Consider the following 14,327-nt stretch of genomic DNA (forward strand, 5'->3'; position numbering starts at 1 on the left):
ACTTTACATAATTGTCATGTTCTGCATCTCCAGAGATGTTTATAGCTTCAGTACGACAATTACACTGACATCTTCAATCACCTCTGGATAAATTGGAGCCTTATTGGAATATATACAGTATATTTCAGTTTTTTTGTTATTTTAGGGACAATGATGATGATTGTGTCACATTATGAATTGTGTAACGTGATGTGTTTAAATTAGAGATGTGCTCCGACCCCTGTGTTTTGGTTCTAATTCGTCTTCTGGTATTGGTTTAGCCAAAATTTTCCTTGTGTGTTTTGGAACACATAATTTGGGCCTATTTTTGTTCCTACCTCAATAACATTGTTCCAAACCTCAATAACATAAATTTTGATCACCTCACAGCTCACAATATTGTTTTAATCCAGTTTAGGCCACAAGCTAGTTGGCTGACTAAGCTAATCAACAGCAGTGGGCGGCACAAACACACAGCAGTTCAACTTCCAACATGGCGCATCTAGGGTGGCACTGCAGTGGCAGACAGGATGACAGTTTAATAAATTACGATTCCATATTAGATACCAAGAATGTTTTAATTAATCAAGAACTAAATCAGAGGCCCGAGGGAGATGGAGTATGTATGTAGTTGATGGCAGGTAAAGGAAGTAAGGATTATTTACTTTGTAAATTTAATTTAATTTTTTTATTCCGAAGCAAATTGATGAGGGATGAGGGGAGATCATTACAACTGGGTGAACATGTCCCATGTTTTGCCCACAAAACAAACTTGGTGGTTTCAAATTTTCTTTTAAATGAAATGGGCATGCAGGAGATGCTGTCTGTGGCCATAAAAATTTCTGTACATTTTCTGCATTCAGCAACCACATGTTGAAGATTTCAGCGCCTGTGGAAATTCAGCTTCCAACATGGCACATCTAGAAAACAGAGTGGCACTGCAATGGCAGACAGGATGGCAGTTTGATAAACTATATGAATCCATATTAGAAACCAAGAATGTTTAACTTTTCATTAATCAAGAACTAGATCAGTGGCCCAAGGGAAGTGGAATATGTAGTGGAATGCAGGGAAAGGAAGGATTGATTTGTTTGTAAATGTAATTAAATCTTTGGATTCCAAAGTAAACTTATGTGGGAGGAGGGAGTCCGACAGGATCTGAGCCGCGGTTTGGGTTTTCCCACCAGGCTCGGATTCCAAATGAAGGCAAAATGTCATCATCCTAGCGTTGGATTTAACAGGTTTTGGATTCGATATAAGTCCCTCTGGCGTGATTCGGGTGCCATTTCACAAAGGACTGCCGGAAGGAGAGCACATGCTAGACTGCCAGGGTAGAAACAAATTAATATTTACAACTTGGTGAACATGTCCCATGTTTTGCTGTTTAATAAACTATACGACTCCAAATTGGAAACCAAGAATGTTTTCATTAATCAAGAACTAGATCAGAGGTCCGAGGGAGGGTGGAGTATGTATGTAGTGGAAGGAAGGACTTCTTTTTACATTTTAATTAAAAAAATTTTTATTCCAAAGCAAATTTATGGGGGAGGGGAGGAGCGGTTTACAGAGGAAAAATTTCCCATTCACATCCGTCCCAATGGACAGCAGCTGACATTGCTGGCAATGATCTCTACGTACAAACTGGCTCTACGGAGGCAAGATGTTGTTGCCATTATCATCCTCACCCTCATCAGTGTTTACATCATCTTCACACAATATTAATTTGTCCCCGCTGGAATACACCATTACAGGTGCCTCTGGACTTTGACGTAATTGTCGGTAAAGGTCTTCCTTCTGGAATTTGAAGTTCATTTTGAGTAACATCATCTTTTCCACCTTTTGAGGAAGTAGCCTCTTATGCCGATCGCCAACAAGGTTCCCGACTGTGCTGAAAACTCTTTCTGAGTACTCACTGAAGGGTATGCAGCTTAAGTAAAGTAAAGCCAGTTTGTGCAAGGGCCTCCAAATTGCCTTTTTTTCCTGCCAGTAGTCAAACGGACTGCCTGACATGCCTATTTGGATGCTATAGTCGCTGTGTCACGTGCTGCTTGAGCTGAGTACTTGCTCACCAACAGCTCTTTGCATCTGTTCAGATCTGTGTCCATTGGAAAGAAAGACAAGACGTACTACTTAAATCTAGGTTCAAGCACGGTCGCCAAAATGTATTGATCTGATTTTAAGATGCTGAAATCGCTTTGTTTGTTCTCCTTTAGTTTCTGAATCTGCTTTTCCAAAAGTTGATTTAGGGGAATGACCTGACTCTAGCTGGCAGTGTCTGAACTAATTTCACAGGTGACAAGTTTGAAGGGTTTCAGCACCTTGTAAAACACAAAGTATTCTCCACTGCGCAGGAGTATGGTACATTCTCCCTATGGATTTTTGCTGTTCCTTCATCCGATGAATCATATAAATGGTGGAATTTCATCTTGTTACTACCTCTTGCATCAACTGGTGGCAGGGCAAATGAAACTGTTCTTGTAGGTGCTGCAATCTTTTACATGCAGCTGCTGAATGCCGAAAATGTCCTAAAAATTTTCGGGCGGCTTCTCTTGCACGGCCCTGTCATTTATCAAAAAATTCTGCACCACCAAATTGATTGTGTGAGCAAAACATGGGGTGTGTTCGAAATCACCTAGCTGTAATGCTCTTACAATATTTGTGGCGTTGTCAGAAATCACAAATCCTGATGAGTCCAAGTGGGGTAAGCCATTTTGTAATGACTTTTTTTAAGAGGTTGACACCCGTATGCCTCTTAGTGAAGCCGGTGATACAGAGAGTAGCCTGCCTCTGAATAAGCTGGCGTTTGTTAGATGCTGTTGCTATTGCTGAAGGCAATACACCCACCCACTGGGCTTTCACAGTGATGTAATCTTTATTTTGCCCTGTTCTGCTTCTACACATATCTGTGGTTAAGTGGAAAGTGTGTACAATGACTTATTGGAGGCCACTAATTAATTTTATTTTTTAACATCCATGTACAGGTGGGGAATTACTTTTCTAGGGAAGTGAAATCTAGATGGGATTTGGTTGCGGGGACACAGGACCTCAATTAACTGTCTAAAACTCACTGCATTAATGGCGGATTATGGAAGCAGATCTAACAGCTGCTATGGTGTCAGTGATCCACTGTGCAACTGGGTGACAGCTGTCATACGTGCTTCCTCATCAAAGGATTGTTTAACAGTCAATTTTTTTTTTTAAACTACTACTACTACTAGTAGTAGTAATCTTCTTGGTCCTCTTCTGGGATGAAGATCCACCCCTACCAGCAGCAGCAGGCCTAGCGCTCAAGAATTCTTCTGAGGAATCCTGGATAGGGAGGGACTCAGCCTTATCAAATTTAATGCAAAACTACTTCCGGTCATGATTGAGGTTATTGATGATGAAGGTGTTGGTGCTCGGATCTAGCAGACAGAAGGGAATTAGCTGATGCTGGACTGCTTGTTACTTTTTTAAGCATATGTTTCTGTTTTTGGCAAAACTTTTCATGCACACACTGCCAATAACGTAACAAGGAGAAGGTTCCTAGATGGGTATAGTCGCTATTTCTACTTACTGTGGCTTTACAAATGCTACATATGGCTTGACAATTGTTGTCAACATGTGGGTAAAAATAATTCCACACATAAGAGATGGATTTGTTTCATCTTATGCCTCTTGCATGACAATTGCCTTCTTATCACGGGCAAGAACTGCTTCCACTGGTGCCTCACTTATCAAACAACATCCTCATCATCAACATCCTCATTAGCGCCTGCGTCAGCTACACAAATATCCCCCTCATCTAGTTGCACTTCTACCATAACATTCTCAAAGTCAAGGTCGGCAACTTCTTAACTTGTGTTGGAGCTCATTCTCAAATTCGCAACGGGTGCAGAGATGGTCTGTACTTTACGAGTACAGATAGGTCAGGCTCACACATACTCGCGGACACACTTGGACTCTCCTCGGGGATTTGTGATGTTTCTGAACACAGTTTCTTCTACTGGCGTAGTGGGTTTTTTTAGCGCTGATTTTCAGTTTTTAATTTTTTTGACCCCTCTTCTCTCTGAGTGCCTCATTGACAACAGTTGCAGAACCATCACTTAAAAATAAAGGCCAAGGCCTGAGCCTTTCATTGCCACTGCGTGTGGTGAATGTTGGCAATTATATGTTTTTTTGCACTAAACTTTTTCTTTATTAGAGGTGTTTTTTTCTGTACTACTGTAAAATATAGATTTTTGTGATTTCGGATGCCATGACGCTTTAGTAGATGACGTTGAAAGACTAGTATAGGATTTGTCTTCTGCACTTCTCTCGACTGCTATTTCAGTCCATATCCATATCGATGAATACACAAATGTAGTACAAACCATAGAAAATATTAATTTTTTTTCTTAAATTGTAGCTCAGCTCACACTGTGTGAAGTCACAGATTATGGCAGTCATGACGGCTATCTCAGGCATCAGGAATTCAGAATTTTGCCATACCTGGTTGACCTTCTGATAATGGCACAGACTTCGGTTGTTTTACAAAACCATCTTCAACTGACCATAACCTGCTTACAAAAGCACGGCTGGGTCATCAATTGGAAGAAATCATCACTTTCTCCAACACAACAGATGGTACATCTGGGAGCTCTTCTGGATTCTCAGGCACAGATGCAAGCTGCTGCGAAAGCAAAGCATTCTGCTAGCAATGCAGGTCCTGGGATCAATGGTATCCACCTTCGACATGGTGGCGTATGCGCTGTTCCATTCCAGGCCTCTGCAAAGATTTGATTCTCTCCAAGTGGAACAGACCGTATAATCGAATTAAGTTCCAGAGGATCCTTCTTACTCCAGAGGTTCGTCACTCCCTCCTGTAGTGGCTGAGAAGGGATAATCTGAACAAAGGGCGCCCATTCTGGATTCCAAAATGGGTACTACTCACCAAAGACTCCAGTCTTCACGGATGGGGAGCAGTGACGGGTCATCACACTTTTCAGGGAAGATGGACAAATCTGGAAAGTCTTCTGCCAATAAACATTCTAGAACTGCGAGCAGTATACAAAGCACTTATCAGGGCACAGGACCTGCTTCAGGGCAAGCCGGTCCAGATCCAGTCCGGCAATGCGACAACAGTGGCCTACCTCAATCATCAGGGAGGCACAAGAAGTTACGCAGCCATGAAAGAGGTGACGAGGGTTCTGATTTGGGCAGAACGTAATTTTCCGGCCAGTGGTCTCTCCACCCGGGAGTGTTTCAGCTTCTAGTAAACAATAGGGCCAGAAATAGAGCTCATGGTATAACATCACAACCTCAAGGTCCCCAGGTACGGGTCCAGGTCCAGAGACCCATCAGTAGCCTTTGAGGACGCACTGGCAGTTAGATGGGACTTCAAGCTGGTGTATCTCCTTCCTCCGATTTCCCTCCTCCCAAGAGTTTTCAGGAAATTTAAGCAGGAAGGCGGAACAGTAATACTGGTGGCTCCGGCTTGGCCCAGACGTCATTGGTTCACCGACATACAGAATCTGTCAATAGACAGTCCGTATCCTCCTCCTCTATGGCAGGATCTGCTAACGCAGGGTCCTTGCCAGCATCCGGATTTACCTCATCTGGCTTTGATGGCGTGGCTCTTGAATCTTCCATCTTAATAGCAAAAGGTTTTATCCAGTAATTCAGACAATGCTTAGGGCACGGAAGCCTGCCTCTGCCATCATCTATTACAGGGTCTGGCATTATTTTGGTCAGTGGTGTGCCCACAGGAAGTATGATCCTAAGGTGTTCAGGATTTCCAGGATACTGGCTTTTCTCCAGGCCTGTTTAGACCGTGGTCTCCGCCTGGCCACTTTGAAAGTGCAGGTTTCTACACTGTCAGTCTGTTTCCAGAGGAAGATTGCCTCATTACCAGATATTCAAATTTTTTTTCAGGGAGTTCAGCCTCCTTTTGTTCCACCGATAGCATCGTGGGATTTGTCATTGGTTCTTAAGGGACTACAAGCTCCCTCATTTGAACCCTTGGACTCTGTAGATTTGTAATGGTTGACAGCAAAGACACTTTTTTTTTCTCCTTGCTATCTCTTCTGCACGCAGCTTTCTTGTCGCTCCCCATTTTATATTATTCACCAGGATAAAGCAGTTCTTCGTACTAGGGAGGGTTACCTTCCTAAGGTAGTGTCCTGTTTTCATGTGAATGAATAAATTGTTGTTCCAGCTTTTCAGGCTCCAAACCTTTCTGTAGGTGAAGCCTCCCTGGATGTAGTTCGTGCTCCCCGTATCTATGTGGAGGGTACAAACTCTGTTAGAAAATCAGATGCTCTTTTTGTATTATATGGTTTTCACAAACGAGGATGGCCAGCTAATAAGCAGACTCTGGCGAGATGGCTACGCATGACTTTCTCTCAGGTGTGCACACAGGCTGATCTCCCTGTCCCAAGCACAGTGACAGCACATTCTACTCTGTCTGTAGGGCCATTGTGGGCATTTAGCCGTGGTGCCTCTGCTGAACAGTTGTGCAAGACAGCTACATGGTCTTCTGTTCACACTTTTCTTAGGTTTTATGCCTTTGACACTTTTGCCTCTCAGGATGTTTCCTTTGTGCGACGAGTTCTCCTTTCTACTCAGGACCGTCCCCCACCCTAAGGAACTGCTTTAGGACATCCCCATGGTATCCCTGTGGACCCTGAAGAAGAAAATTAGAGTTATGGTAGACTTACCTAGATAACTCCTTTTCTTCAAGGTCCATAGGGCACCCACCCTGATGAACCTGGCTTCATTGGGTAAATTTTTTTTCTTTCGGGCGCACATTACCTCATTTTGTGTAAGAGTGTTTCTGATGTACGATTGCTCTTCCTTTGCCTGCCTTGAGGCTTGTTAACTAAACTGAAGTCCTATGGCTAGGGGCGTGGTATATATGGACGAGGACCCAAGACATCCTGGGAGCTGAAGCTTTAACTGTTTTGTGCCTGGTCTTCAACCATAATATTCCCCATGGTATCCCTGGACCTTATGGACCTCAAAGAAAAGGAGTTATCTAGGTAAGTCTACCATGACTTGACTTATTTTAACATTTTTATTTTTTTTTTACTTTTTTCCGCAAATGACAACTGCAAATCGCAGTGGGGTATGGCCTGTGGAGTCACAGTGCAGCATCATTGTGTGACAGATTTGCTATCTGCCTGCACTGTAAATCTAGCTAAACCAATTTTAACACTAAGGGGACTAGTGTGGACACAGCACAGCAGCAGCCACTGGAGGTGGAGAGGATGGACACAGCACAGCAGCCACTGGACACAGGGAGTGGATGGGCACAACAGAAGCCTCAGGACACAGGGAGTGGATGGACACAGCACATCAGCTGCAACTGGAGGTGGAGAGGATGGACACAGCAGCAGCCATTGGACACAGGTTCTGGAGTGGATACAGCACAGCAGCAGCCACTGGAGGAGAGGATGGACACAGCAGCAGCCATTGGATACAGGTTCTGGAGTGGATACAGCACAGCAGCAGCCACTGGAGGTGGAGAGGATGGACACACAACAGCGGCCACTGGACATGTTGGCACAGACTGGAGTCAGTGTGAAATGGCTCCCGAATTAACGCGGGAGGGACTTGAATAGAATCCAAAACCCGCGAGAATCCGACGCCAGGATGTTTAGCCTCGATTTGGAATCCGAGCAAGGCGGTAAAACCCGAGCCGGTGCTTGGATTCACTCAGATCCATGAAGTTTGTGTGGACTCGGTTTTCAGAAAACTGAGAGCCTGACTCTGTACCGAACGCTATATTGCTTATATGCACGCAACTGCGTTGCTAATATCAGCGGCGATCTTTAAATGTTTGCATTCACATTGCGATTGCAGCCTGATATAAGGACGCCCACTTCCCCTTACACACATTCGTATATTTTGACTACTTAGCGAAACAATCAGTAACATCAAGTAACATCGGACCCATACGCACAGTTAAGGCAGGTCAGACCTCACTCTGGAATTACTAACATCTGCGTACATTATGAGACCTCAGACGGCGCCTGGTATCGCAGTGGCTAACTGCACGCCCATGCAATGATGTTGAAACGCACTGGCACACCTGCGTTCACCCGACCGACCACCCACAATCGGCACCTCCTGTCAATCACTCTGCCTTGAGTCTGCATAGTCAATGCGTACTCAATTCATAACGCAGTGCCTAGCTCGCGCATGCGCAGTGCGAATTAATCAACCGATTGCGTGCGTATATGCAACTGCTGTCCTTGCTGAATCAGGCCCTGAGCCTGCACATCTCTAGTTTAAATGTGTCTTAAAGTAGAAAGCACACTGAGCAGCTCTGGATGTACATAGCTGATAGTTACTGACAAGACAGTTTGACATTCATATTACCTCCCACTTACTCTAAACAATTCACATCTAATAACTCTATTGTTACTTTTATGGTGAAAAAGGTTGTGTTACATTTATAGTCTGACACTGATCTCAAGTATTTCAAGAAAGTTGATCAATATACTGATCCCCTATTGTGGTTTTCTGTATACCAGTGTATTCAGCTAGTCAAAGAACTTTCTGACGTGCCCGACATTTGTTACTTTGCAGGGTGTCCTCATTGCAAGAGCTCAGTTCCAGTTTTCACTACAGCAGCTGATGAATTCAAGGAAGATCGGAAGGTATGTCCTTAGTACGGTCTCACAAACCAGATGTGATTATCTGGAATCACCTTAATGCACTCAACAATGCCATGACTTGATACTAAACACTTCAGGCCACGTTTCTGAAACCTGGTCCACAGGTAAATTTAGGAAAGATGCAACAATACTTTTTATAGTGCATGTTAGAGAATGAATTAAAAATCTGACTGCTCTGCTTTTTAGTTGCGTAAGTAACAGTCTTCATAAATGACGCCCAATGTAATGTTCCCAATGTCTCTTAATTCAGGCAGATAATTTAAATGTAACGTTCCCTCTTCTGACAATGGAATAAAACACAAACATCCTTATCTGTATAATATCTGTGTTTGCTCTTTTGATCAGTGTCTCTGTTCTGAGAATTAATTTCATTCAGCAATTATTTGAGGTTTAATTAAATTAAGTTTTGTTTTATTAGGTGCAATGATCTGCTGATTACCTGCAAAACATTTGCTTTTTTTTTTTAGTTTTATTTCTATACTTTAAATTTACCTATTGACACATTTATATCTAACTTGCTACGTTGTAACAAATAAGTTTCATTGTTTACCTATCTGAATTAAAACCAGTCAAGTAACAATGATTATTAGCTGCAGATGCAATTCTATCTCTGAAGAGCTTAAGGGGGGAATTCAATTAAGGGCGAATCCATTCGGCAACTGCCGTGCTTTACGGCAGCAAGATCTCACACAAAAGTGTTCACTACCCCATAGGGTAGTGAGCACTTTTGTTCAAATTGGGCATTCGGCCGGCGAAGGATGCGAGATGGGCTGCTGTTGCCGGCGTTTGAACGCTGCAGCAATTCGCACCCTTCTCCGACAATTGAGTCCCCCCCCCCCCCCCTAAACTTAATTTTAGATGGAGTCAAGTGAGAAACTTCTGATTCGATGATTGTGAATTGACCTCTCCCAGTGATATTGCTTAAATCATTAGTGTGACTGTAATGTTATATGAAGTCGTGGCTGTCTCGAAAGAAATTGTCATTTTGTTCTTAATGTGGAAAACAACAGTTGTTTGTATAGAATTAATATTTTGTATTTGCTGTACTATATTCAGGAGTAGTGTATATGCTACTCGTGTATAGCTCTTGTGATGTGTCTCAGTGTATGTATGCCTTTTTGTGTGCATTTATGTAAGGCAAACATTCTGCAGCAAGTCCACATGAGCTGCATGTTGTTTATTGTTACAAAGGATTACTGAAAAGCCAGTGTGTTTGACTGTAAACCAGATTGGACACTATTGTTAAGTGTAGTCGCAGCATAGGTTAAAATGTAATTTGTTAGTGGTGCATATAAACCATATTCATGATTAATTATTACTTGGCATACTGAAGAGAATTAGGGAGCAGCTTATCTTGGAACTTGATCCAGGAAATGTTACAATCAGTGGCGGCTCCAGAGGTGGGGCTGCAGTGCAGTCCAAGATTCAAATAGGGGAACCACACCAACTGTCATTCAAATTCTGCAAGACATAGATGGCTGGGATTCACGTGCAGTTGGTGTGTTTCCCCTATTTGAATTTTGGTCTGCGCTGCAGCCCCACCTCTGGAGCCGCCACTGGTTACAATTGTGTTTGCAGATTTGCCCATTTTTTCCTAATGCTGGAAGATGTGATTAACTCAATGCTCATGGCAGACTGGAGACCCAGATAGCTATCACATGACCCTACCAATTGCCTGACCTGCTCTTTTGTGTTGCAGATCGCTTATGCAGCTGTCGATTGCACCAAAGAGAAGAACCAGGAACTGTGCAAGCAGGAAGGGGTAGAGGGATTTCCCACCTTCAACTACTACAACTATGGGAAATTTATTGAAAAATACAATGGAGAACGAGGGGTAAGTGGTGTTCTCTGACAGTTGGACAGCTGGTAACTATGTGGGGCGGGTTAGTAATTCTTGTTTTCTTTGTGTGAAACCAGGAGTTGGGGTTTGTTGGTTTCATACGATCACTCAGAGAAAAAGACCACGTCAAGCTGGGGAAGAAGGAAGAACTGTAACCTCTATCTCTCCGATGCACTGCAGCAAGACATCCAGGCCCAAGACACCTGACCGGCCTGTCTCAGTGCACCAGGACTATTCTCCCTGCTTCCAGGCCCCAGACATTGGGTCCAACTCCGCACGCTGTCACCGGCCTCCCAGGCGCCTTCAGGACCAACATATCCAGCGGGGCCGTTATAATACACTAGGAATATTCTAACTGCTTCCAGGCCATAGACTTTGTTGAGTCCAACTTTTGCACACTGTTACCGGCATCCCAGGCGCCTCCAGCACACACACATCCGATGGGCCCATCCCAATGCACCAGGACTATTCTTGCTGCTTCCAGGCCTCAGACATTATTGGGTCCATCCCAATGTACTGTGACAGGATTCACAACTTCCGGGTCCCTAGCACCTGAACAGCACCTGCTGCTTTTTAGGCACTCTTAGGATTCAGAAAAACTAGCTGCTGGTTTTTCAATATATATATTTTGAAGGAGAATCAAACCACTTTTTTCCTGTTAATGCCACGTCACTGAAGGGTGTTATTATTAAGTATAACAAGACTTTATTTTAGCTGTTGTTAGATGATAATAATGAACGAATGGTTAGACAAAGGTTAAAGCATTAGTATAGTATTGGGCGACTATATATTCTGTATTGGAATGGCATATTGTCACCCTATTGCACTTAGGATCCCGCTCTGTACTTAGCTTTTTTTTGCCATTAATATAGTGTTTTCCGACTGAACACGACCATTCTGTGCCAATATTGTTACATAACAGAAAATGAATAACGCCGCTTTCGCAGTTGCTTGCTGAAATCATGGGAGACAAAAGCAAAGTGCTAGATGGTGAACACAGGTGCTCTAACTAGATGGACCCTTTAAAGTCTGTATTTTAAAGTGGAACTAAACTAGAAAAAGTACTTGGATATGTTGCAGTGATTTATGATATATTTAATTGAATTTGAACATTGGGATTACTCATTGAGCACTGCCATATTTCCATGAAAATAGATGTCAAACTGCAGACTTGGAGGGATAAAAAATTGTTATATATTGGTATATATGTAGTAAACATTTAATGACTTAACCTGACTTAAATTATAAGTTTTGTTTTATTTATATAGCCGATTAGAGTAAAGCATTTAGCATTAATTTATTTTCAACCCAACACCGCTCTTTTTGAAACGCTTCCAGTACAGCCTCCAATAGTCAATGATGTCTGAGTTTGCTGGTCCGTTGTCAGTCATTATTAGATCATCATCAAAGTTTTATTTAGAAGGCGTCAAAAGTGCTTGACAGGCAAAGATATCCAGTTCTTACCTTCACTTGTTTGACTAGGCCCTAATAGTTTTAAATGTGTTTAGTTCCACTTTAAAGTCCTGTATTCATGTTATGTTTAAAAAAAAATAGTATTTCCTTTTTTTAATTTTATATTATAATATTTTACAGAGATTATCAAGTTTTGCATGCTCTGAGGTTTCCAGGATAATGTGATGTTTATGCCAAAAAAAAATACCTTACATGATTTATTATATAACTGTTGCCTACGAGCAGTGGAAGCAGCCATTTTGTAAGAGGAACTAACGTTCTGTAAATTTAGCCCATCTATTCAATAGGAACCAGTGATAGGCGTGATTGTCTTAGTACTGATTCAGAGTTTGGAATAGAGTAAAGAAGAGCAAGTTACTGTGCATCTTGGTAAAACCATGCTGCACTGCAGGTGGGGCAGATAACATGTTCAGAGAGATTTAGATTTGGGAAGGTGTGTCCAGACTGAAATCTACATTGCTGTGTAAAAATAAAGCTGTCCAGTATTTGTGGGCTACATGTAAAAGCAGCCAGTATTTACCACACATGCAAATATAATGTCTGTATTTGCACCTCTTGCATTGCAACATGGTTTGTCCAGGTACACTGTAGCTTGCTCTATCTTAAGGCCCCCATACATTTGCGACGGATCATTGTGATGTAGCCGATCCGCCAGTCGGAAATGCCAACTGGTGACCATCGATGTTACATGATCCGTCGCAGGATCGGTGAAATTCTATATGCCGGGTTGCAGGATCACTACATCGCGATGATCCATCGCAGATGTATGGGGCCTTTACTCTATCCCAAATCTGAATCAGGCCCTTTCAAGGAAATGTGAGTGCTTCCTGCTTCAGTGATTGTTAATTAAGGCAGCATTTCCGATTAATGGTTCAGCCCATAAAATGGCAGCCTCCAATACACAGTGACACTTCCGTTGGTTACAGGTCCCATCTAAATTTGGGAATGGCTTCGCTCATTGCTTTGTACGGAGTTGAGGAAGAGCACAGCAGGTTGAGAATGTTATGTTTCAAACTGACCTTTTCAGGATAAGAACTCCCAGCGTTGCATTATGACTTTATGAACCTGTTCTACACACTTTATAATGTAGTAAATTAAGTTTGCTGAACATTTTATCTGTTTACTGGGATTACCATTTGGAAGTAACAAATCCACATAGATCTTCTGGGAGCGGACAGCTTCACGTCACTCAGGGACAAGTCAAACACTCTGCTGAATCTCAGATGCAGCAATTGTTACCACCGTTTACACACTTTCTGCAGAATGTTTGGACTCTAAAGGGCAGGTGAAAAAGCCAAAAAGAAGATATTTTTCTGTCTATTTTCTGTAAGTTGGTTGGTGGGTGTAGGGTTCCACGTTAATCTACATGCAGTGAAAATGCCATTACTATCATTGTGTTTCATACTGTATAAAAGCACCGTGATTTTGATATGCAAAGTTAAAAATAAGCGCATCATTTGTTTACATTCCTGAAAGCGATATCTTAATATGTGTGAATTTTTCATTGTTCGTTCTTTTTTATGTATCTTTAGTTTCAGGCTAATAGCCATGAATGTGTTCCAATTATATGGTATTCCCATTATGTGTTTAATCTGTGATTTATTTCATCTCAAAATTAAAACTATTTTACAATTCATTTTAGTAGATGTGTTATGTGTTGACATAGGTGTAGCCCTTAAATATGCATAAAAGTTCTCTGAGCTAATGCTATGTGTGCTTTTGTATGCAACTACTGTAAATTATTTAGCAGCCAGGCCTTAAGAAAACCGAGGAGAGGATTACATAATATTCAACATAGTGTGTGCCAGTATAAATTGTAGACTGATCTTTTAAAAAATCCTCACATATTATGCTCCATATAAGGTAAATTTGTTTTGGACATTGTGGGCCTGGTTTAAGAATGAGTGATATGCTTGTTATCACTAGTTACTAATCTTCAAAGGTGTTCCAACCAATCAGCTCCGAACTGTTATTTAACAGGCTGTGTTTGAAAAAATGACAGGAGTTGATTGGTTGGAGAACCATATAAGATTAGTAACGAGTGATAACAAGCATATCACTCGTTTCTAAGTCAGGCTATTATTTTTCAATCCCCATGTCAGTAGCTGGGTAGAGCAGGACTGGTTGTACTTACTATAAATAAAGTTTCTTCTACTTGGATTGATTTGCTTAAATAACTCAAATATGAGGTATGTATGTACCTGAACACCACCTATTTGTAGACAGTGACCCTTTATAGAAAAGTTTCAGAAGTGCCAAAACCTCCCAACACATTTACACCTCAGCCAATTCTGTATGCAAGTTTTCTCATATCCCAATTAGTCTCACTCCTTAATGAGAATTGATAAGCTCCTGTTGCCTTTGCACCTGTTTGAAGCTTTTGTGCATACATCCGC

General features: G+C 42.0%; 1 protein-coding gene across 1 annotated transcript in view; it reads left to right on the forward strand.

Moving 5' to 3' along the window:
- PDIA5 (protein disulfide isomerase family A member 5) overlaps positions 1–13,561 on the forward strand; it is a 168,362-nt gene extending 154,801 nt beyond the window's left edge. Inside the window, exons 15-17 of the mRNA XM_088460758.1 lie at positions 8,530–8,600; positions 10,318–10,452; positions 10,536–13,561. Of these exons, the coding sequence (XP_088316884.1) occupies positions 8,530–8,600; positions 10,318–10,452; positions 10,536–10,613 (284 nt within the window). The 3' untranslated portion in view covers positions 10,614–13,561. The remainder of the gene's footprint in view (positions 1–8,529; positions 8,601–10,317; positions 10,453–10,535) is intronic.
- Positions 13,562–14,327: the final 766 nt, after the last annotated feature.

This window comes from Taudactylus pleione, unplaced genomic scaffold (assembly GCF_031769625.1).
Source record: "Taudactylus pleione unplaced genomic scaffold, aTauple2 ptg000977l, whole genome shotgun sequence".
Classification (NCBI taxonomy): domain Eukaryota; kingdom Metazoa; phylum Chordata; class Amphibia; order Anura; family Myobatrachidae; genus Taudactylus; species Taudactylus pleione.